The following is a 23,911-nucleotide window of genomic DNA, read 5'->3' on the forward strand; positions in this document are numbered from 1 at the left end:
TGGGAAGGAGTGTGGCGTGGGGGCGTGAGCAGCTCTGGCCCCCCACGCCTGGCCCAGCTGCACGTCACCCCCCCCAAAGCCCGCCCAGCCCGGGGTGCAGGCAGCACACCACCGCCCCAGCCAGCTCCAGTGCCCAGTGCCCCGCGGGGTGGCGGGTGACACACGTGGGGGGACACGCAGCCTCATAAAAGTGTCACCACCGGACAAAATGCCTTTGCGGGAGCTCAGCCCGCCTGTTTGATGAGAGAGGTGGTGATGGAAACCTCGGTTATGGCTCCGGTAAGGGGGATGCTGCTGCTGTCTGAAGGAAAGGGAGAAGTCCCTGGACCGAGGGCCGGAGCCTGGTCACTGACAGAGCTGGTGACACAACTGGTGACAGAGCTGGTGACAGGGGTGCCGGGGAGGTGCGGCAGGGCAGGGCGAGGGGGTGATGCTCTACCGGAGTGGCCCCGCCGTCTCTGTCCCCTGCACCGCCGACCTGCCAGCCCGGGCGAGGGGCCTGGCTCACCGGGGCCAGCTCCGGGGGGCGGGGGGCTGCAGGCTGCCGCCACCGCCGCTCGCAGCCGGGGGACGCCACCGCGCCGGGGACACAGCGTTCCGTCCCGGCCACAATGGCGGGGCGAGCCCGCGGCTCGGCGCTGCGCTGCGCCGCCTCCCCGCCCCGCCCGCTCCGGAGGAGGGGCCGTGCGGTCCCCGCCGCGGCGGCACCGGGCGCCGGGAAGGCTGCAGCCCCGCCCGGTAGGTGACGCGGCGGGTGACGCGACGGGTGACGCGCGGCGGCGGGCGATGACGCGGGCGGGCGATGGGGCAGGCGCTGTGCGTCTGCTCCCGGGGCACCGTCAGCCTGGGGGGTGTGCGGTACCTCCTGCTCCACCGCCTGGCAGAGGGGTCCGCGGCGGGGCCGGGGCACGGGGGGGCTCGGGCGTGGGGGGTCCACGGGCGCGGGGGGATGCTCGGGCACGGGGGGGGCTCGGGCACCGGGGGGATGCTCGGGCATGGGGGATGCTCGGACATGGGGGGTGCATGTGCGTGGGGGGCGGTCGGGCATGGTGGGGGTGCTCGGGCATGCGGGGGGTGCTCGGCTATGGCGGGGATGCTCGGGCGCCGTGGGGGAATGCTCAGGCATGGGGGGTGCTTGTGCATGGGTGGGATGCTCGGGCATAGGGGGTGCTTGTGCATGGCGGGGGATGCTCGGGCACGGGGGCGGGATGCTCGGACATGGGGATTAGTCGGGCATGGGGGTGCTTGTGCGTGCAGGGAATACTCGGGTATAGAGGGGAATGCTGAGGCATGGGGGGGTTGCTCAGGCATGGAGTTGATGCTCAGGCATGGGGGGGTGCTCGGGCATAGTGGGTGCTTGTGCGTGGGGGTTGCTCGGGCATGGGGGTGATGCTCGGGGATAGGGGATGTTTGGACCCCGAATGCTTGGGGATGGAGGTGATGCTCAAATGTGAGGGGGATGCTGCAGCATGCGGGGTGATGCTTGGGTGTGTGTGGGATGCTTGGGCATGGTGGGGGAAGATGCTTGAGCACATGCATGGAGGAGGATTCTCATGCTGGGTGGAAGGGGTCGGTCATGCTCAGGAGGGGGTGCTTGGACCCATGGGAGTGAGGGTGATTGGGCCAGTGGGGTTGTTTATGCAGAGGGGGGATGCTCTGGGTGCCTGACAAGGCAAGGTGGGGGAAATGTGCATGGCTGAGGGGTTCCCATGGAGGGGGTGCAGGCACCTGCTGTCCTCTGCCCCCCACCCCTGGCTGCTCACAGTTGAGGCTGGGCGCAAGGCTCCGACACAGGTGCCACAGTGGTGTGACACCCAGCCCATGCGATGCTCGACTCCTCACAGGGGCTTCAGCTATGTGGACCTGGTGGAGGGGCTGCGGGATGGGCACTTCTATGCCCTGAAGCGCATCCTGTGCCATGACAAGGAGGACCGCCAGGCCGCCCTGCACGAGGTGAAGATGCACGGCCTCTTCGACCACCCCAACATCCTGCCCCTGGTGGACCACTGCATGGTGGAGAAGGGTGCCAAGCATGAAGCGTGGCTTCTCCTGCCCTACGTGAAGGTGAAAGGGGTCTCCCCTGGCCGCCCCCATCCCCTTGCCGCCGGGAGTGGCAGTGGCAACCGGCTGCTTGCATTTGACAGGGGGGGACCCTCTGGAGCGAGGTGCAAGCACTGCGAGAGAAAGGGACCTTCATGCCAGAGCAGCGGATCCTCCTCATCTTCCATGGCATCTGCCAGGGGCTGCAAGCCATGCACAGCAAGGGCTATGCACACAGGTAGGGGGCTGGCAGCCCTGGCTGGGGGGGTTGGCAGGGGGCCCAGCAGGCGTTCAGTGACGTCCATCCCCACAGGGACCTCAAGCCCACCAATGTGCTGCTGGATGAGGATGACCGGCCTGTGCTGATGGACCTGGGCTCCATGAACCAAGCTCGCATCGAAGTCAGCAGCTCTCGGCAGGCCATGGCCGTGCAGGTGGGTGCTCTGAGACATCACCCCACCAGCCCATCCCTGCCCTGAGCCCTTTATCCCCACCCTCACCCTCCTCTGTGCAGGACTGGGCTGCCCAGCGCTGCACCATCTCCTACCGTGCCCCCGAGCTCTTCACGGTGCCGAGCCAGTGTGTCATAGACGAGCGCACAGATATCTGGGTAAGGATCCAGCCCCCCGGCCCCTGTCCCAGCACCGTGGGGCTGCCCTGACCCCACTGCACTCCAGTCCCTAGGCTGCGTGCTGTACTGCATGATGTTTGGGGAGGGACCCTACGACGCCATCTTCCAGAAGGGCGACAGCGTGGCTCTGGCTGTGCAGAACCCCATCACCTTGCCCCCCACGACCAGGTGAGGGGCTGGGGAGACGAACCCTGCTCCCGGGCAGCCCCCTGTGCTGTGTACTGCATGGCCGCCCTCCCTCGCCATCTTTCCTCCAGGTACTCGGAGGCCTTGCAGCGCCTGCTCTCCTCCATGATGATGGTGAACCCGCAGGAGCGACCCAGCATAAATGAGGTCCTCCACCAGCTGGAGGGGCTGCAGCCAGCGCCAGCGGGACAGGACACCACGCAGATCTGAGCCTGTGCCCTGAGGCTGAGCCAGGGGAAAAGCAGCTACCCTCGTCCCTGCCCCCCCTGTGGAGCCGTTGCAGAGGGGATTTCTGCACTCGGGGGAGAGCTGCTGCTCTGTGCTGGAGGTGTGTTGGATTTGGAGTGGTCTGTGCCCTGGATGCTGCTGCCTGGGACTTGGTCTGTGCCCCAGAACTGTGGATGTGTGACCTACTGCTAAACATGGGGCCCTTGGTGGCCGCTGCCTCCTCCGGGGGTTTGCGGAGGAAGATGCTGTGAGACCCCCCGGGTGATGGCAGCCACGGCCTCACAGCTCTGTGCCCCAGGAGGGTCGCTCCTGACCAAGGGCAGAGCTGCGGTCTGGGTTCTGGTGTGGTGCTGGAGCAAGGCGGGGGGACCCAGAGCCTGCTCCGCTGCTGCTGTCAGCGCCGATGTTGCCTTGTGTTTGGAGTAAAAGATGTTCTTGCGGAGGTGTGGATGGTGTGTCCCTGTCTGCGGGGAGGGGGTCCTGCCAGGGACACGGGGAGAGTGGGGCACGCTCTCTGGGTTGAGCAGCCAAGCATTGCTGGAGAGTAAGGGCAGCAGAGGACAGTCCCAAATGGGCGGCACAGCCAGAGCATTAGCAGTAAGCAGGGGAAGTTAATCCCTGGCCCCAGTGCACTCCTGAGTTCACAACAGCAGCTAGGGCCAGGCGCCGCTGTTCAGAGCCTCCGGGGCTGGGTACTGCGGGAAGGGGCTCAGCACAAGCAGGCAGGTGGTGACAGGGGTACAGGCAGAGCTTCGTGGGTGCCCAGGGAGGGGGAGGTGGGTGCCCAGGCTGGGGAACTGCCAGAGTTTGGGAGGCAGGGGCAGCAGCCCTGCTCCAGTGGGGGTGAGAGGAGCCTGGGGACAGCACAACCACCCCATTGCTGGGGACACCCCCCAGCCCGGCAGGCACCCTGGGCCAGAGGAGCTCACTGGGACACACAACAGTTGGGCTGCCCGGGAAAGGGGGTTAAAAAAAGAGATACAGACAAGCAGTTTCACAGGGAGCATTCCCCTCCTTTAATCCTCTCACCACAACACAGCAGTAAAGCAGCCGCGGGAGCTCATGCTGCACTGGATACCCTTGTGGTGTGCACCCGCTGCACTGCAGAGCCAGGCATGGCCCTTGTCCTGCACTGTGGCCACAGGGACAGGGGTGCCAGGCTGCTCCCATGGTTCCACCACTGTCCTTCCAGATGAGCACACCTACCTTTGAGCTGCCCATGGGGAGAAGTCCCCCCAGCAGCTGCCAATCTTTTTCTGCTCAGGCTAAATCGGCTCCCCCGAGCTCCAGGATTCAACACGGGGCCATATAGCGCAGGGCCATATACCACACAACAAAGCAGTACCCACCCCAGCTGGAGCAGTGAGGGGGGATGGGATGCGTGCCACAGCCCCAGGGAGCGGCCCCAGGGGCTCTTGCCTTGTGCGGGGGAGCAAGCTGGAGCTGGAGCAGAGCGCTGGGAGGAAGCATAGCAGCACCAGCAGCAGAGCTGAAGCACTCACCACACACCTGACCTGGCAAGAAACCAACACAGCTCGGGGGGTAGTGGGAGACACAGAGGCTCTGAGATGGTTTATTGCAAAGGGTTTCTGCAGGTAACATGGGGAAGGAGCGCGGTCCTTTTTGGCAGGGGCTTCCCTACTCCTCGCCTTCCTCTTCATCCTCATAGGAGTCCAGGCCCACCTCCTCGTAATCCTTTTCCAGAGCGGCCATGTCTTCCCGCGCCTCGGAGAACTCCCCTTCCTCCATGCCCTCGCCCACGTACCAGTGCACAAAGGCTCGCTTGGCGTACATCAGGTCGAACTTGTGGTCCAGGCGAGCCCAGGCCTCGGCGATGGCCGTGGTGTTGCTCAGCATGCAGACGGCGCGCTGCACCTTGGCCAGGTCCCCCCCCGGCACCACCGTGGGCGGCTGGTAGTTGATGCCCACCTTGAAGCCCGTGGGGCACCAGTCCACAAACTGGATGCTGCGCTTGGTCTTGATGGTGGCGATGGCAGCGTTGACGTCCTTGGGCACCACGTCCCCGCGGTACAGCAGGCAGCAGGCCATGTACTTGCCATGGCGAGGATCACACTTCACCATCTGGTTGGCTGGCTCAAAGCAGGAGTTGGTGATCTCGGCCACTGATAGCTGCTCATGATAGGCCTTCTCTGCGGAGATGACAGGGGCGTAGGTGGCCAGGGGGAAATGGATGCGAGGGTAGGGCACGAGGTTGGTCTGGAACTCAGTCAGGTCAACATTCAGGGCCCCATCGAACCGTAGTGATGCTGTAATGGATGAGACAATCTGGCTGATGAGTCTGTTCAAGTTGGTGTATGTTGGGCGCTCGATGTCCAGGTTCCTGCGGCAGATGTCATAGATGGCCTCGTTGTCCACCATAAAGGCGCAGTCTGAGTGCTCTAGGGTGGTGTGGGTAGTGAGGATGGAGTTGTAGGGCTCCACCACAGCAGTGGAGACTTGTGGTGCAGGGTAGATGGAGAACTCCAGCTTGGACTTCTTGCCGTAGTCAACGGAGAGTCGCTCCATCAACAGGGAGGTGAATCCGGAGCCGGTGCCACCTCCAAAGCTGTGAAACACAAGGAATCCCTGGAGGCCCGTGCACTGGTCAGCCTGTGGAAAGAGGCACATGAGACATTGCTCTGAGACGGATTTCTTTGTGTCTGACCATTCAGAAGTCCTTCAGGGCCTGGTCCATGCCTGCCATGGGCAGCTGCAGATCCCTCCCAGGGCACAGCAGGGCTTGCAGTGTGCTCTGAGCCCCAGAAGGATTCTGGAGCCCAGCCCAGGGGTACACGTCCTCCCTCTGTGGTCACCTACCAGCTTCCGGATCCTGTCCAGCACTTGGTCAATGATCTCTTTGCCGATGGTGTAGTGCCCGCGGGCATAGTTGTTGGCAGCATCCTCCTTGCCGGTGATCAGCTGCTCAGGGTGGAAGAGTTGACGGTAGATTCCAGCCCGAACTTCATCTAGGAGAGATCAGGGGAGGGTTGAGCCTGTGGAAGCTGTTGGTTTGAGCTGGCCACCAAGCAGGTGCCAGCACCCATCACTCATCCTGGCTCCGCCTGCCAGGGGCATGGCCAAGGACCCACACGTCAGCCCGGCTACCACGGGCGTCAGGTTTCTCTAGCAGAGGGAGGTGGCTGCCACTTCCCTGCACAGGAGTTCAGCTTCTCCCACCCATCCGGAGCTGCCTGCCCACAGTGTGCGCGGTACTGCAGGAGCTGCCGTGCCGGTTGGGCTGGTTTCTCTCCATGCACATGTGGTAGCAGAGATTACCAGCACCGCTACCTCTAGAACACTTCAGGAACAAGAACTGGTGCTCTGGTTTGTGGCTTCTCTTGGGGAAAGAAGTGCCTTCGGGTTGAGCCTGGGGCAGGGTGCTGCCAGCAGACCATGAGCACCAGCCCCTTGCTACCCACCCAGGGGTGCACCCCAGGCTGTGCAAACTCCAGCACTCACCGATCACGGTGGGCTCCAGGTCCACAAAGATGGCCCGTGGGACGTGCTTCCCAGCCCCGGTCTCGCAGAAGAAGGTGGTGAAGGAGTCATCCCCTCCACCGATGGTTTTGTCACTGGGCATCTGCCCGTCGGGCTGGATGCCGTGCTCCAGGCAGTACAGCTCCCAGCAGGTGTTGCCCATCTGGACGCCGGCCTGGCCGACGTGGACGGAGATGCACTCGCGCTGGGGAGCAGGGGGAGGCAGGGTCAGACCCAGACAGCTCTGTCCTGCTCACCCCAGGGAGGGCTCTGCCTGCTGCCAGTATCCCATGGCCACCAGAACGGGATCTGCCCTGGCCAGCAGCCCCAGGGAGCACATTTTCCTTTAGGTGACCTCCCACATGCCCCTAAGGGACCCCACATGGCTGTCATTGCCCTCAGCCATGCACAGGCACAATGCTGGATCCGAGCCAGCCCTGGCATCCCCCCTGTTCAGCCTGTGTTGGGAGCCACCAGCCCCACGGACTCAGGCCAGGGCTGCCCTCCAGCAGTGCGGGGAGCAGAGCCCGGCCCAGCTGCCCTGCCCCAGCCGCCCCTCCAGGCTCCCCAGCAGCCTCAGCACCTTCCCCAGGTGCGGCAGCCCGGCAAGATGCTGAGCTGAGTAGGCACATCCTTAACCCATGAGGTGCACATGGGGAACCTGCTGCTCCAGAGCCAGGGTAGCACTCAGCATCCTGGGTCAAGGGGCCTTGGGGATGCGGGGGCAGTGAGGGGCGGGGAGGGGGGGCTGTCTGCGAAGCCCAGCAGCCTGTGAGGCAGCACAGAGACTCCCCAAGCTACGCAGTCCCAACCCCGTGCTGCAAAACCCGGGTGGGCAGAAGTGCCGAGGAGCAGGCTGCGAGCTGTGGATGTGCCTCCTGCGCTCCCATCCTGCAGGTGCAGGCCCGCTCCGCTGCCCCCGGCATCCCTCCTCCGCTGCCCCCGGCACCCCCGCTCCTCTCGCCCCGGCAGGACACCGCGACTCGCCCGGGAGGTCCCCGCGCTCCTCTCTCCTGCATTCCCAGCCGCGATGGGTCCCGGGCCCCGGTCCAGCGCCGGGGCAGGATCGGGACTCCTGCCTCCTCCGGGAGGAAAGGCAGCCCGGGGCAGGGTCCCCGGCAGAGCCCGGGCAGTGCTGCGGCGGGAGGGGCGCTGCGCCGCGCCTCCTGGCACGGCCCCGGCCCCCTCCCGAACCGCTAAATATAGCCCCGGCCCCAGGCGAGGGCAGCGGCCATTGCCCGGTTTGGACAGCGGCCCCGGCCCGCTCCGCCGCTGCCAGACCCCCGCGGGACGGGACGGGACGGGACCCCCGCGCCCGCTGCCCGCCGCCAGCCCCGACGGGGCGCCCGTTGCCGCGGGGTAGGGGGTCCCGCCGAGCGCCCAGCTCCGGCCCCCGGTGCCCGGCTGTGGCCTCCACCCCCGACAGCTGTCCCCGTCCGTCGGCGGCCACCGTTCCCCACCGGAGGGGTCACCCCTCTCCATTCCTAGCGCCCCCTCCGCTGCGGCGGCGAGGAGGGGCCCAGGCGCCCCGGGACCGGTGGTGGCAAGTGGGCGCGGGTAGAAGCGGCGGGGGGGCACGGCTGCCCCGGGACCGGGGCCGGTGGGACTGCCAAGGTCACGGCGGGGAAGGAGGGGGCGGGTCGCGGAGCCTCCGCCGCGCCCGGTGCTCCAGAGGGGGCTGCCGCCCCCACCCCCGCCGCCGTGCCCGCCCCCTGCCCGCACTCACCATGCTGCGGCGGGGGTCCGGGCTCTCCCGGCGGCTCGGTGCGGCGGGGCTCGGCGCGGAGCTGCGGCTGCTGCAATCCCCTCCGCAGCGCCCTCTTATAGGTGGGAGGGGCTTGATGCCGCCTTCATTTGGGCACATTTGCATGCGGGGCGGGAGTACCTACTTGGGGGACAGCCTGGGTCCCTCCCGGCTGCGGAGGAACCCCAAGGTGCCGGGGCTGCTCGCCCCCTCTCTGCCGGGAGGGACGCGAGGGCATCCAGCCAGGCTGCGGGTCTGGGCTCCAGCTCTCCGGGGGTGCAGGTGGTGCTCAGCCACCAGGACTGGGGCCGGAGCAGGTACAGCAGCCCCTACCCTGCTCTGCCACCAGCTCCCCCGCAATGCAGAGCCCTGGGATTTAGGGACACCCTGAGACCACCTGGGCCTCTAGAGCCGGAGAAAGGAGAAGGAACACATTACAGAGACACGTCAGGCTCTGGAGCCCAGGGTGCCCCCAAACCGTGCTTTGCCATCAGTACTTTCGGAACCTCTGGCCAAGGGCTGCCCTTCTCTCCTGGTGCGGACGGGTGGGCAGTGCCACACAGCTCCATGGGGCTGCGGATCAGCACCACAAATCTGGGCTGGGGGACTGGCCCAGCTGCAAAAAAAGGGTCACTACAGCCTGTTTGCTGTTAATGATCTGTGACTACACTCAGAGCAGCAGTTCCATTTGAGCCCCAGCTAGCACAGCCCCTCCTCTCCAGGGCCAGGTCTGAGTCTGCTGCTGGGGACGTGTGGGCCACTAGTCTGGCTGCCGGCCGGGCGAAAGGCCGAGCCCAGTGTCCCAGCCTTGCACACTGCATGCAGTGAGGAGAGGGCTCTGTCCTTGCTGCCAGAGCATGGGGACACGCAGCTATCCCTGTCCCTGGGGATGGGGGGTCTGCTGCTCAGTGGCATGCCAGGAAACACTGCTGTGTCTCTCTGTAGCAGGGTCCACATCAGAGGTGCAGCATAACCTTTAGGAAAAAAGCAACAGGACACAATTCCAACTCCTACATGCTTCCAGCATCAGAGTCAGGTCTCTGAGAAGATGTGAGGAGAAGGTGGTTCTGCAGTGGGAATAGTCCTGGAGGACCAGAGTCCTTCCTTGCCCCACACTTAGACCTTGCAAAGGAACGGATCAGAGCAGCAACCTTTGTGAGGGACAGTGAGTCCTGCTCTGGCACAGCAGCAGGCACCACTCAGTCTGGGCCCAGCACTATGGTCACGGGCACAGGGAACAGTGCCAGCAGCCCTGCGCAGTGGGACAAGCGCCTGGCTGTGCTCCAGCAAACAGTGCAGCCCCGGGCTGGCTCACGCTTTCCCTTCCAGTTGACACGGGTGCATGTTGGGAGGAGGAGGGCAGGGGAGGACAGCCCTTGTGGGTCAATATAGCTGGAGCATTAGTGGTAAGCAGGGAAAATTAATCTCTGAACCCAGCATGCTGGATAATGGGTAACAGAAATCTCCAGTTTGCAGCCGGAGCCAGGAGCTGATGTTTGGACTTCTCACTGCCAGGCAGGGCAGGGAGAGAGCTCAGCACACGGACAATGAAGAAGACAAGATGGGCAAGCAGAGTGGGGCCATGTGCCCAAGGGGGAGGGTAAAGCCAGGCAGAGAGCAGGCAGCCATGCTCCCAGAGAACCCCACACCTGAGCCAGATTCTTCTCCCATCACATCAGCACTCGTCCAGATCCCTTTGACAGACATGCTTGGGCACTTCCCCAGCACATGCCATGCGTCCTGGCCATATCCCCCTGCTGAAGGGCTCTTGCCTTGTGCTGGGGAGCAAGCTGGAGCTGGAGCAGAGCGCTGGGAGGAAGCATAGCAGCACCAGCAGCAGAGCTGAAGCACTCACCACACACCTGACCTGGCAAGAAACCAACACAGCTCGGGGGGTAGTGGGAGACACAGAGGCTCTGAAATGGTTTATTGCAAAGGGTTTCTGCAGGTAACATGGGGAAGGAGCGCGGTCCTTTTTGGCAGGGGCTTCCCTACTCCTCGCCTTCCTCTTCATCCTCATAGGAGTCCAGGCCCACCTCCTCGTAATCCTTTTCCAGAGCGGCCATGTCTTCCCGCGCCTCGGAGAACTCCCCTTCCTCCATGCCCTCGCCCACGTACCAGTGCACAAAGGCTCGCTTGGCGTACATCAGGTCGAACTTGTGGTCCAGGCGAGCCCAGGCCTCGGCGATGGCCGTGGTGTTGCTCAGCATGCAGACGGCGCGCTGCACCTTAGCCAGGTCCCCCCCAGGCACCACCGTGGGCGGCTGGTAGTTGATGCCCACCTTGAAGCCCGTGGGGCACCAGTCCACAAACTGGATGCTGCGCTTGGTCTTGATGGTGGCGATGGCAGCGTTGACATCCTTGGGCACCACGTCCCCGCGGTACAGCAGGCAGCAGGCCATGTACTTGCCATGGCGAGGATCACACTTCACCATCTGGTTGGCTGGCTCAAAGCAGGAGTTGGTGATCTCGGCCACTGATAGCTGCTCGTGATAAGCTCTCTCAGCCGAAACCACAGGAGCATAGGTGGCCAGGGGGAAATGGATGCGAGGGTAGGGCACGAGGTTGGTCTGGAACTCGGTCAGGTCAACATTCAGGGCCCCATCGAACCGTAGTGATGCTGTAATGGATGAGACGACCTGGCTGATGAGTCTGTTCAAGTTGGTGTAGGTTGGGCGCTCGATGTCCAGGTTCCTGCGGCAGATGTCATAGATGGCCTCGTTGTCCACCATAAAGGCGCAGTCCGAGTGCTCTAGGGTGCTGTGTGTTGTGAGGATGGAGTTGTAGGGCTCCACCACAGCAGTGGAGACTTGTGGTGCAGGGTAGATGGAGAACTCCAGCTTGGACTTCTTGCCGTAGTCAACGGAGAGTCGCTCCATCAACAGGGAGGTGAATCCGGAGCCGGTGCCACCTCCAAAACTACGAAACACGAGGAATCCCTGGAGGCCCGTGCACTGGTCAGCCTGCAGAGAGAAACAAGTAAGATTCCTCCAAGCACTGACTTTGCTGGGAGGAAGTTTCAAACTTTTGCTTAAGCAGCCACAGATCCCTTCCAGGGCATAGAGGGGATCACCCCATACTCCCATCTCCAGCAGGATTCTGGAGCCCAGCCCAGGGGTACACGTCCTCCCTCTGTGGTCACCTACCAGCTTCCGGATCCTGTCCAGCACTTGGTCAATGATCTCTTTGCCGATGGTGTAGTGCCCGCGGGCATAGTTGTTGGCAGCATCCTCCTTGCCGGTGATCATCTGTTCAGGGTGGAATAGCTGGCGGTAGACTCCTCCCCGAACCTCATCTGGGAGAGGTGGGCACAATGTCAGAGACTTTCTTACTGGCCCTAGGAAAAGGTGGCAGGAGCCACCCTGGACACTGTCCTGCAGTGAGTTGTTCCCAGAGATGGTGACCACCATCAATGCACAACTGAGGTGTACTCACCGATCACGGTGGGCTCCAGGTCCACAAAGATGGCCCGTGGGACGTGCTTCCCAGCCCCGGTCTCGCAGAAGAAGGTGGTGAAGGAGTCGTCCCCTCCACCGATGGTTTTGTCGCTGGGCATCTGCCCGTCGGGCTGGATGCCGTGCTCCAGGCAGTACAGCTCCCAGCAGGTGTTGCCCATCTGGACGCCGGCCTGGCCGACGTGGACGGAGATGCACTCACGCTGGGGAGCAGGGGGAGGCAGGGTCAGATCCCAGCCGGGACTACAACTGCAACTGCTGCAGGTGGTGAGGTGCACAGCCCAGGCAGGGCAGCCCGGGCCCTTGGCAGCCACACTGCCCTGTAGTCTGGGTATCTTGTGTCCATCCCAGCCTGCTGCCCTCTCCCACTCCTGGTGCTCTGCCTCCCACCCTGCACTGCCCACCTCAGGGGCACAAGCAGATGGAGACTGGTCTGCTGGAGACTGGGACACCAGGCTAGCATGTTCCCTGGACTGTCCCCACCCACAGCCCTGGGAAACACTCAGTGAGCATCTTATCCACTTCCCAAACACCCACTTGGCTTGAAGACTGGGGCCCCGCAGCAGCTGGCACAGCCACTGTTTCTACTCCAGCAACAGGATGGAGATGACAGAGCATCACCCAGGCACTGGGAGCAAAGGAGGTGATGGCGCCGTGGATGGGTGCCTGGCAAGGGGGTGATTTGCAGCAGAGAACGGTTGCCATGCTCTGAGGTTCGGCTTCCCTAAATTAGCTCCGGAGGAGGAGGAAGTGTTAGTTGCACTTCTTAACTGAACTGAAGGGCTGAGGTGGGAGGGTCCCTGAGCTCAGGGCTTCGAGGGCAGCCTCAGGTCCCCCAGGGAAAGCCAAGCTGAGGGGGGCTCTGCAGCCTTGCTCCCTCCAGGTGAGGCACCCCAGAGCCTGGAGCAGTTTTGAGAAGAACCAAAATACTCAGTGCCTCAGCCCTGCTGTTGCCAAGGACTTGGATGCGTCATCAGGTACAATTGAGGCAGAGGAGCATCCAAACCAAACCGGATTTCCAGAGCCATGGGTGCCCCGCTGTGAGTCAGCTGGCAGGAAGCCGGTGGAGCCAGCCATTTTGCGCTCAGGAGCACAACAGTGACTGCTGTCCGAGGAACTTACATGGGTTGCAGCAAGTCCTGGCTCTCTGCATCCAGGGTGCTTTCAGTGCTGCATTTCAGAGGCAGCAGTGACAGTGAAGGATGACAGAAAACTAAGCCCTTGATAGCCATGGTGAGAGGCAGAAGTCCATCTCCCCACCATCCCCAAAGCTGAGGTGCAAGGAGCAGCAAAGTGACACCCTGCTTATCCCTCCCAGCAGGTCCATAAAGGTTTTTTAACACAAAGGAGCAAACGGTAAATCATGAGGAAGCTCTGGGATCCTCAGCACAAGTGTACAGCAAACATGTGACACAGCTTCAAGCACCTCTGGATGACCACAAGGAAGACGAGACAAGAAAGGGCTCCTCCCTGGCCAAGGACCTTGCGGTGTGCAGAGGTTACGCTGGTCACCACACTTCATCCCACCAACATGCAGCAGCCAGGACTGGCTTTGTGGGACCCTGCACTGACAGCAGGCTGTGAGAGCCCAGCAGCGCCGGGGTCGCGGCAGTGCTGGTCACCAGCCAGCAGACTCTGCCTTCCCCACGGCAAGGCCTGGCTCAGGAAGGCCGGGGAGCACGGCCCTGTGGGGCAGCAGGCAGGGGCGCAGGAGCCAGAGCTGGCAGCAGGACCACGGGGGCAGGGCAGCCCCGGGGCTCACCCACAGTGATGCCCACCCGTGGGTCGAGGTGCAGGGCAGTGAGTGAAGACACAGCTTGTTCCCAGGGCTCAGCGAGGGGGGCTGCAGTGTGGGGGGCTGGCAGAGCAGGCGCAACTCCCCCCGGCCTGAGATGTTACGACAGCAGATGGGGAGGAACCGCGGCTGTGAGAAGGGGGGAGAGGTGAGAGGGTCAGCCCCAGCGCCAGCCTCCACACACGGCAGGGTTTGGCTGGTGGCCTCCTTGCCATCTGGGTGTCGGACGGATGCAAGGGGATGCTCGAAGGAGGGAGGGAGGCTGCCGAGTGCCGCCCGGAGAGCAGCTCAGAAAAGGCTGAAGCCAGACAGAGACAGGGCAAACACGGCGGGTACTCCCGTCTGCAGCTGCCCGCACCTCGGGGCTCCCAGGGTGAAGCTATGGGGGTTGCAGCCTGCTCCGGGGAGGGCCCCGCCGGACCGGAGGGAGGGAGGGAGGGAGGGACGGGGCAGCCCGGGGCCGGCACTCACCATGATGCCGCCGCCGCACGACCTGCCGCTCCCCGGGCTGCCGCAGCTCCGCACGCCGGGACGGCGGCGCCGCCGCCGCCTTATACCGGGGGCGGCTCCGGGGCGGGCCGCCCCGCCCGAGACGGTTCCCTGCGGTTGCATACATTTGCGTGCGTTGCGCATATTTGCATACATTTGCATAGCTGCGGCTGTGCTGCCCGGCAGCCGGCTGGGTGCATTGGCGGGGCCACCGAGGAGCAGCATCCCCCGGGCCGCACCCCGCTGTACCTGCCTCGCAGGGGCCACGGGAGACCCGGGGGTCCCCTTGAGGGAAGGGGAGGGGGGCATAAGGGTGGGTCTTGCTTGGCTTGCTGGTCTTGGCAGAGGGGCTTCCGCTGAGGGGCGGAGATGGCACCTTCTTGCTGGGTGTCCTGCTGGTGTGAGACACCATCCTGCCATTAGCTGGGAAAGGCTTAGATGAACTGAGGAAGGAAATGCAGCAAAGAACCTGGCTCAGGTTTTCCCTCCTGGTGGGTCGAGGTGCCGATGTGATCCGTGGGAGAGCTGCCAGCCACCCGAGGCCCCCAAGGAACACCCAGGAGAATTTCTGGAGAATGTACTTCAGAGACAAGTACAAACTTTCCCGGCTTCTTTGGAGCTCAGTGAGGAAAAAGCAGAAAAATTCTGTCCTGTCCTTTGCAGCAAGCCCCTCAAGGACACTTGTGCCCCAGTGCTGTGTCTAAAAGCCCTACCTGCCCCGGGCTCCTCCTCCTCCAGCTTGGCTCTGCTTTGCCTATGTGGTTTTGATCTGATTTCACAAAGTTTTATGAAACGACCAGTGAGGGGATGGGGAGAGCTTGGAGCACCTCAAAGTGGGTCTCTTTGCGGTGACTTCACTGATGTCTGGTTTTGCTACAATGAATAACTTGTCCATCCTTTCCTCCCCGCCTCCAAAATACTCTCAGCATCCACTGCAGTGCAGAACCAGCCCCACCTCTGCCCAAGCTCTCTGACTTAATGAGTTTTCACTGAAAGGTGCTGTCATCTCTCAGCTCACTCTGAAACTCGAAAGCTGGACCTAAATTATCCACCTACAATGGCCTTTCTTTGTGCCTGAGTCACCTGGAAAGTGTCACCTTCACAGATGAACACGTGTAAAGTGACTGAAAGCAGCGGTACTGCTGTGAAGCCTGTGCCTGTGTCTAAGCAACACATTTTTGAGACCTGCGGAAATGGCTGAGCCAGACGATCAGAATGCGTTTAATCAAACTGGTGAACAAAGGTTTTTTTCTACAGAGATGCCCCAGGTTGTGAGTGCTGCTGAACCTGGACAGGATGCTGTGGAGACTAGATAACTCTGGAAAGGCCTAAACTCCTCCCCGTGGTATAAATGTCCTTTGAGTGACCTCAGAGATCACTAGATAACACAGACCATGCTGATGCAGACAGTCCATGAGAGCGAGAGAGTAATTGGTATCACTGAGGCATCAAAATTTGAGCCCCAGAAGTTAATTGTTGTGAAAAGGAGTGATGGGATCATCTTTCCCTGTGAAAATCTTTGCCAAGGTGCTCACTGAAATGCACGCTGAATGCCAAGACATCGCTTCTGACTGGGTGTCTCCTACTACCCTCCTTACTTCCATGGTGCCAATTAATTCTAGGTCATTTATAGCATGAATCTTTGCAGTGGTGGTTGGAAGCACAAGCGTCGGAGCTTGGCAGTGAGCAGCACTTCAGGCGGCTGCACAAGGCTTGCATGGTTCACCCAACTTTTGAAGATTTCTATGACAATCTGGTGGCACCTCTGGGTGTAAAATGATGTGATATTTCTCCAGGAGATGCCTGGATCTGTTTATATACCATTCTGGTAGAGAGCTGAGAGTGAAATGTCTCTGATTCATCATCGCTGCAAATACATGCTCACAGTGTAAACAACCATTCAGATGCTGTTATGTTGAATGGGCAGGGCAGCAATGACTGACAAGAGAGCTGTGAGTCATTCGGAGCTATGCATCTCCATGTACCTTATTTGAAAAGCCCGAACAGATGTCTAAGCTTTTTTGAAATGCGTAAGAACAGCTGGCTAAATCCAGGGAGCACTAATCGGCTGGATCTTGTCAGTGACTAACTGCTCAGCAGCCCGCCAGATGCTGCTAGCAGCAGCCTGCAAGCACACTGTGGAGGCTAGAACAAGATTCGTCCCGAGGCGACCCCTCTCTAACAGAGATGTTATCCACGTGTCTAAGAAGACCCTGCAAATGTTTTCAGACCACATCAGACATCACAAGGTTGCAAGAATTGCTTGGGAAACACTTTCATCATTGCTCACAACAAAGTTGGACCCTGCATCAGCACGCAGAGAGGTACAAAAAGCAACCAAGGCAAATTTTAGGCTAGTGAGTCAGAATTCATCCAACTTTTGATAGAAGAATGGGAAAAACAAATTGAAGATACTCTAGGGGCAGAACCCTGCACACTGCAGGGGAAACCCCTGCTTGCCACTGCCCATGGGGCCCAGGAGATCAGCCCAGGTACCTCCTGGTACAGGAACCACTGTCAGCAGAGCTTGCAGTTACCCAAACAAAGCCTCTCAAATAGCTGTCTTCCAGAAGCAAGTCAAAGTCTGACACACCTAAAAGCACCCAGTGCTGAAACTGAGGAGGAGATAACCCATTCAGAGTCCAGCCTGGTACATCCCATCCACACCCCAGTTCCCTGCTCTCTTCACTGCTGAAAGCCCAAACTGTTCTCATTTTTCAGACCTCAGCTCCACACAGGCCATTCCAGGCAGAGCAAACAGTGTCACAGGGCAGTTTGGGGACATGGCTGTTTTGGGAAAGTAGAAGAGACCACAGCTGTGCTGTGGGTTTGGGGAGGAAGCCGAGTGCCCTCCACTTCAAGCCTACTTTGAGGGGGGCACAAGGCAAGCACTAGGTGGTTGAGGGGTGCTTCAGGAACAGGGCTCCTGTCTGTGTTTTTAATGTCAGTCAGGAGCTTCCCAAAGAAACTGCATCCGTGTCTGCCCGGGTTAACCCTCACTCCACCCTTGCACAGTTGCTTGGCCCATAATCCTCTTAGCAGCAAGGTTCATCGGGGAGGTAGAGGAGCTGGGATATGCCTCCAGCCCATCAGTGCCTTATGCAGTTTGCTCTCCAGTAGTGGCTTCACTGGACGGTACAGCAGCACCAGGCAGGAGGGAGCTCCTTCAGCTCGACAGGTCCCAGAACACTCTATGGCCAAGAACTGCCTCCTGCTTGGCCGAGGACTCAGGCAGCAAACCCGGGTGCTAGGCTGGTAAGCCCAGAGATCCAGCCATGCTCTGCTGCTTGGTGAGTCGTGATGACAACCTTCTCAAAGCAGAAAGGCAGCTCTGTGTTAACACAGGGTGGAAAACATTGGCTGGTGGAACTAAGGAGGGTTGAAAGCATGGGGCTTGACAGCATCGTGCAGATGCTGTGAGCTCAAGTGAGTCCCTTGTGATGCTAACTGCTCCAGCAGCATCCCAGTGAGCCACTGTGCATGGCCACTAAAACACAGATTGCTCCTGGTGATGGCTCAGCATCGTATGTCTGATTGCTGCTGCAGTTCTAGCATGACAGCATTTGGGACATGCTTTACCACCCTGCAATATTCTAGCACAGCTGGAGCTGGGCAGAAATGCTCCCTTTGCTATTCAAGATCTGTATGCCTTGTTAAGGTCAGAAGGGGCCCTCTGAGCACCTCATCCTTTGTCTGGAGTAGATGGAGGTGATCCAGAGATGAGAAACAAGGGAGACTGGAAGGCTAGACATCATGGGCTGCAATGGAAGGCTGAAAGAATGGACACTATCTAGAAGACCAGAGACTCAATAAAGGCCTTAAAATATATTTAAGGCAGATGCAGGTAGGAAGGGGATTAACTCTTCTGCATGCTCAGGGCAACAAGATGCAAGTTTAAGGCTTGATAGCAGTAAAGGTAATGAAGCGTGATTGTCTTGGGGTCAAGGGATCTTCAGCTGTGGACATCTTCCATAACCCAAGTGTGGCGTTTACTCTTGAAGACCTGCTGGGATGCAGAGCAGGCTAGTGATCTGACAGTTCTCTCTGCTGGAGCTGAGCAATAGCAGCGTAATTGCTGGTTCAGATAAAATGAAGTCGATTGTGCAACGCCTGCTGCATTGCCTGGAGCATGTGCCGCGTTACAGGAACAATAAAGCTAATTCCAGATCTCGCTACAGCCCTAAGCCCTGAATCACCGGGCAGTGGCAAGAGTAGGGAGGCACTCCCAGGGACGCAGACAGCCCCACATGCATGCCGAGCCCCAACCTGCAAAACTAAAAGGGACTGGCAGACAGGTTGGGACTAGCTCTTTTTCAGGCGCAGCCCCACTGGGTGAGCAGCCTCCCCGGCTCAGAGTCAGCCTGTCAGTGTCACCCACCTTTCTTCAAGTCCTGGGAAAGGCAGCTACACACCCACGGGAGCAAAATAAAACTGCAGCTGGCTAATTGCAGTGACTTCATGTCAGGGCTCTGAGCATGCCTGGTGTGAACAAGCTGCCTCCAGGCAGGTGATGGAGGGGCTGAGCCTGCTGAGGTGTCCCCATGCTCGCAGGGGTGCCAGCGTGCAGTGTTGCTGGGCTGTGTGGAGGGGACAGTGCTGCTTTTCCTCTTCTCCAGCAGCTCTCAGGAGCTGGCAGTGGTACAAGCAGTTTAGGAATAGCTGGAAATAGAAGTGCAATGAATTCTGCATGGCTGGGTGATGGTAGGAGCTTCTGGAAGGGCACAGCTTACCCCATCAGGCTTCAAGGGCTCTGCATGCCCCCAGCAGGACCGTAGGTACAGTGATGTCAGTCTACATCCCCAGCCCTTCAGGCCTTCCTGTTTTACAAGTTACAAGGAATTGCAACACAGCTGCGGCCAGCTCTGTTGCAATGCCGCAGAGTGTGCTTGTGTGAGCTGGCAGCGATGGGGCAAGAGGCAGCAATCACTTCCCCTGCTCCCAGGAGCGCACACCTCGTCTGGGGGACTGTGGCTGAGCCCCCAGCCTCTGGGCAGCAGAGGGGACACAGCAGATTCTCTCTGAGTGGCTTGGCAGATGCACCCACTCCTTTGAGGTAGAAAAATCATTATCAAGCGGGCAAGTCCAACATCCCCTGGGAAAGCAAACCCTGGTGCAGGAGCATCTCGTCAATGGTTCTTCTCTGCACTAGTCTTTGGGGAGCAGTTGAGTGTCTGATGACTGGACAGGTGTGTTCGAAGGGCGTTTTGCATATGGAAGTGGGTTGCACGTAATGCAAACATCTTGCAGGCCCGAGGGCATGCTGAGAGCAAAGCTGAATCTGGAGAAACTAGCCCGAAGTCGTGGGGATTACTGTAGTAGAGTAGTTAAAAGCAGAAAGGAGGTGTTGGCAGCTGGCCAAGCACTGGTGGATATCAGAGGGAAATGGTTAATGAGATAAAAAATGCATTTAATAAGGCAGTCGGGCAATAGCTCCCAGGGTGCTCCTGCCTGGAGCTGTTTGTTCGTAGAGAGTGGTATGCGAAGCCAGGGCTGGGCTCTGTGGGCTCAGTGAGCTGGTGGCCTTGGGCTAAAACCTTGCACTTGACAGCTATCCTGAGGATGTCTGACTGAAACACATCCCTGAAAACTCCACAGCAGAATTAACTCAGATGATGAGGGGCTGTGTGTGTAAAACAACAGCTATTCTGCAGGATTTCCCTGTTGTAAGGACTCAGGTGCCCTGGTTCACTGAGCTCCCATGCCTAATATGGCCAGAGCAGAGCCATCCCCAGGCACCCTGTGCACATAGGGGCTCCTGTGCCCTTCTGTGGGACAGTGTGGCTCTCACGCTGCCATTTAATAGCTCTGCATTGCACCCAGCCAGGAGGGCTTCACCTCCTCCCAGGCAGAGGGGTGCAGAGCCTGGCAAGAGCCGGGTACTGGGGACTCCTGTGTGTGTTTGGGGACCCTCAGCATCATTACCTGGCATCCATTAACCATGGGAAACCCACCTCGATGACAGGTCTGCTCCGGGGAAAGGCAGAGGTGTAATCGGCTTGTAGTGCAGAGGGTGTCTCTGGCAGCGCGCAGCAGTGTCAGTGCGGTGCCTGGCGAGGCAGCCTGGGGTACCCAAGTGCTGGCTGGGGATGGTGAATCCCCAAGGGCTGCCGGGCTTCTGCAGGGATCCCCACCAGGCACCACCAGCTTTGGCGCTTTAATCAGTGGCCTTGAAATGAATCCTGAATTACCATGGATAAAGTTTGAGAGACAAGTGGATTTGCAGAGTAATAAGTGAGAGGACTATCCTTTTCTCCACATTCCCAAATCAATTACTTTGCATTTCACTGCATTAAAGTAAATTTTGTTGCATTAAAGCAAATTTTGCTGCAATGAGGCCTTTTGATTGGGCAATTCTAAACCATCCCTCCTAGTTAATTGTCTCCTTCACTAGCTACTATCCCACCAAGTTTACTGTTATCCCAGATTTCTCTTAGTAAACATTTCTTATCACTGTGGGCCTTGAACCCATCCCTGGGGATCCCGACTACAAAGGCCCCTGGCAGTATAGCTCCTGGCTAACAAGCACATGCTTGCTATTGATGCATCTGGTGTGTCCTTAACAATGCAGGAATATAAACAGGCTGCCTTGGCATGCTGAGGTAAATCTTCTATGACAACAGAAAAAGTAGATCTGGAAAGACCTTTGGCAGCAGCTATGAGTCTCCTTCTTCCGTGGACATGTAAAACAGATTATTCCATCCCTCTTTGCAGCAATATCGTGATTTATGTGGATGCTGTTACCATTATCTGCTGACAGCTTCCAAGTAAGGATGGCATGCCAGTGGTGTTGATCTGAATCAGCCAGACATGTAATCGTGCTGAAAAGTGGCAAGTTTACATAGCAGTACCCATCTTTCCTGAGACAAGGCTGATCAGTATTACATGCATTTTAAAGTCTTTACTTCTCTGCTGACAGAATAAAAATTAATTCTTCTGGGTTTTGTTTGTTTGTTTGTTTGGGGGTTTTTTTGTTTTGTGGTTTTTGTTTTTGTTTTTGTTTTTTTTCCTGGTATTATCAGTAATCTAGAGTTTTCTGGGTCAAATGGTTTATTTTCTTAATGGTTGGAGTGATTTCTGTCCATCAGTCCTTTGGAATTACCCCAGTTTTCCTAGCTCTGTTAAAAAGTACTACTAGCAGCTCAGTAAGACCCTCAGGTCCATTAATATTGTCAGTGTGGGCCTGATAAATTGAAAATATCAATTTTAGCAGATGATGCTTTCCACACTGGTTTGTTACTGATGGCATCCAAATTACAGCTTTCTCCATGGAATCCACCGAGCTGCACTGGCATTTAGGCACCAATGGCTATGGAAAGCAGCCTAACAGCCATGGAAAGCAGCAGAAGGTGGCTTACTGGCATCCTTTTGTGCTTTTTCTTGTTTTCTTCTAATGCAAATGCATTCACCCCATCTCCTTTTTCATTTGCTGCTTGGCTCTTTTTTTTTTTTTTTTTGCCTTAGAGCCATGCCTAGCAGGAAACCAATGGGCCAAGGTTAGGCCAAGGTTGGGCATGTAGCTGGAGTGCATGGTGGGGACCAGACAGCAGGTGACCCTCAGTCCTACCAGGCACTGCAGGAAATCCTGGCCAAGCCGGCTGGATAGCAGGGTTTTGGTCCTTGGGAGCATGAGAGCATGAGCATGTTGGTGTGCTTGAGTGAAATCAGGTTTTGTTCTGCAATAAAATCCCTTCCTGTCCTGTGTCAGCTGCAGCTTCTGCTTTCCTCCCCAGCTGAAGGGCTCCCCAATATTTGGAGCAGGGCTGTGCAGTATCAGTCTTTTCATCATCCTCAAACTCCCTTCCTTCTGGGGTCCGATCCAGACCATGCAGCCCCCAGCCTCACCTGCGGGTGCGTGTGGGTGCCCTGCCTGAGCAACATGAGATTATTCAGGCTTTGCAGCCCACCCTGTTCCCAACAACATGCCAGGGATGGGGTGAAGCCCTTTGCCACTGTGAAGCTCAGCTGGTGCCTGGGCTTGTGAGTGTGCTCATCATGGATAATCTATTTAGTCACGGGCTTCTGCCACCTCGGCCAGCATCTGTTGATTTAAATTCTGCAAGCACCTTGGTTTTGCCTGAGTTTTGGCTGGGGCAGCAGCCTCGGCATCAGCACTGGTGAGCACTCCTGCGGGGCGGTGCCTGGGATGTGCAGCCTGTGTCTATCACATCACTGAATCTGGCCCAAAGTCATTGCCCTGCTTAAACGAAAGTCACCCTGACTTTGCTGTTTCTCACTTCTCTGTTCTGCTACATCAACTTCTGCTAAAAGCACCCGGATGACTTTGCCTCCCTGGATACTCCCCAGCTCCTAGAAGGTGCAGTGCTAGAAAAGCCGGTTGGGATGAGAACAGAGCAGCTTGGGGCAGGTGGCTGAGAGCATAGCCATCGAGACAGACACGAGGTGCATTGAAACATGAGGGTGTGGAGAAACTGACTGTGCAGGGAAGCCAGGGGAGCTGGGCAGGGCTGTTTGGATGAGACAGCAGCACTGGGGGTAAAAGAATGAGCGTGGGTTTTTAAAAGGGATGCCCTTCTCACGTGATGCTCCTGGTTGTCACCATCCCCCTGCGCTTGGGAATCCCCATCTTGGTGCAGCCCTTCCAGAGGTGAGCAAACACGTTGCTCCCACTGACCCCTTTTTGGGGGGCTGCACTGACCCTGTGGCTGTGCCCAGAGATGGGGAGCATGGCCTTGGCTGCTGCGTTGTCTCTCCTGGGAGTGGGCAGGCAGAGGAAGACGCCACGGAAATGGCACCCAGGAGATTGCCTCACTCTGCTCAACCACTTCTCACCTTGTCCCACTGGCTTTGGCTCCCAATCCCTCCCTGCTGCATCTCCACATGGCTGCCTGAAGTGGGGATCTTCCTTTGGGGAGTGGGGAAGAGGTGAAGAGAGACAGTGGGGTGCAACGAGGGGAGCAGTGGGCACACGACTCACCAAGCACATCACAGTTCAAAAGTTGCCAATAATACCATTTTGCAGTTTGTACCTGCCAGTTTTGAGGCAGCTGTGAAAGGGTTTGTGTCCTCCTGAGGAAATCAAAAGCTGAAATGTTGCACAGCGCTGAAAAAAAAATCTCTCTTAATATGTGGTTTGCATAATAATATAGCACGAGATTATGATGCAATTCATTTGGCTTCCTAAAAGATGGGGTAACCAGGATAAAAAAAAATTGTTCTTTTTGGGTCCTGCTTTTCTCACCCAAAAGCTCTTTTCTCAGAAAGCCTCAAGAGTATTTAATGAGCACTTCTGCAACTCTGGAAAGCTAAAACTAGGGTGGCAAAACAGTGATCCCCCAAATTTGTAAAGAAATAAGGGTCTTCTTGAGACACACTCAAGATGCCTGTGCTGGGTTTGAAGCTGGTGTGAGCCAGGCTGGAAGGTAGGTGCACCAGGACTTCAGGCAGACCTAGGAGGAAAGGGAAGGGAAAAGAGGGTGGCGTGCTGCAGGTGAAGGTGTGTGCTGTGTGAGGCACCAGTGGGTGACAGGCTGCCTCTCTTCAGTTGCTCTGAGGTGCCTGGCTTTGCTGGTTTGAGTAGTGGAGTAATTGTAGCAGCTCTGGGGCAAGGTGTGGTTGGCACCACATCCTCTCTCCTACCAGTGCCATGGTGGGCTACTGCCCAACTCTGCACAGAGTCCCCTGAAGATATTAGGGAGGTGTAAGTCCTTCTCACTGCATATCCTGATCTCATGGGTGAGAAACACATGTGCCATGAAGGCAGCAGCAATGTGTTCCCCTGGCTTCAGAGTCCCAGCCAGCATGTGGGTTCCTCTCCTTTCCCAGCACAGAGGCCTCCCCATCTAGTGGGCACAGAGGGAGCTGAGACCTGGCAGCTCGGAGTCCTCCTTGTCTCCACATCAGTTGCA

General features: G+C 58.7%; 3 protein-coding genes across 6 annotated transcripts; 1 reads left to right on the top strand and 2 right to left on the bottom strand.

The window, feature by feature from the left end:
• Positions 1-758: 758 nt before the first annotated feature.
• Positions 759-3,520, top strand: STK16 (serine/threonine kinase 16). 3 transcript variants are annotated; one of them, XM_074910546.1, is made up of 7 exons: positions 759-888; positions 1,845-2,064; positions 2,145-2,278; positions 2,354-2,474; positions 2,555-2,650; positions 2,718-2,839; positions 2,929-3,520. In XM_074910546.1, the coding sequence occupies exons 1-7, from the start codon at positions 803-805 to the stop codon at positions 3,065-3,067; spliced, it is 918 nt and encodes a 305-aa protein (XP_074766647.1). In that variant the 5' UTR covers positions 759-802; the 3' UTR covers positions 3,068-3,520. The 3 variants fall into 3 exon arrangements, with proteins under 3 accessions (XP_074766647.1, XP_074766648.1, XP_074766649.1); XM_074910547.1 differs by lacking the exon at positions 2,555-2,650; XM_074910548.1 differs by lacking the exons at positions 1,845-2,064; positions 2,145-2,278 and having other exon boundaries at positions 763-888.
• Positions 3,521-4,088: 568 nt separating this feature from the next.
• On the bottom strand, positions 4,089-14,052 carry LOC141962851 (tubulin alpha-5 chain). 2 transcript variants are annotated; one of them, XM_074911540.1, is made up of 4 exons: positions 14,028-14,052; positions 6,545-6,767; positions 5,903-6,051; positions 4,089-5,695 (listed from the first exon to the last, which is right to left on the bottom strand). In XM_074911540.1, the coding sequence occupies exons 1-4, from the start codon at positions 14,028-14,030 to the stop codon at positions 4,724-4,726; spliced, it is 1,347 nt and encodes a 448-aa protein (XP_074767641.1). In that variant the 5' UTR covers positions 14,031-14,052; the 3' UTR covers positions 4,089-4,723. The 2 variants fall into 2 exon arrangements, with proteins under 2 accessions (XP_074767641.1, XP_074767640.1); XM_074911539.1 differs by lacking the exon at positions 14,028-14,052 and adding an exon at positions 8,289-8,503.
• On the bottom strand, positions 10,203-14,457 carry LOC141962850 (tubulin alpha-5 chain-like). Its single transcript, XM_074911538.1, is given in 8 exon segments — positions 10,203-11,269; positions 11,453-11,601; positions 11,742-11,964; positions 14,028-14,127; positions 14,129-14,232; positions 14,234-14,341; positions 14,343-14,411; positions 14,413-14,457. Coding segments are annotated over 8 exon segments (1,770 nt in total). The 3' UTR covers positions 10,203-10,297.
• Between the last annotated feature and the right edge of the window lie 9,454 nt (positions 14,458-23,911).

The sequence above is a fragment of the Athene noctua genome, chromosome 7 (assembly GCF_965140245.1).
Source record: "Athene noctua chromosome 7, bAthNoc1.hap1.1, whole genome shotgun sequence".
Classification (NCBI taxonomy): domain Eukaryota; kingdom Metazoa; phylum Chordata; class Aves; order Strigiformes; family Strigidae; genus Athene; species Athene noctua.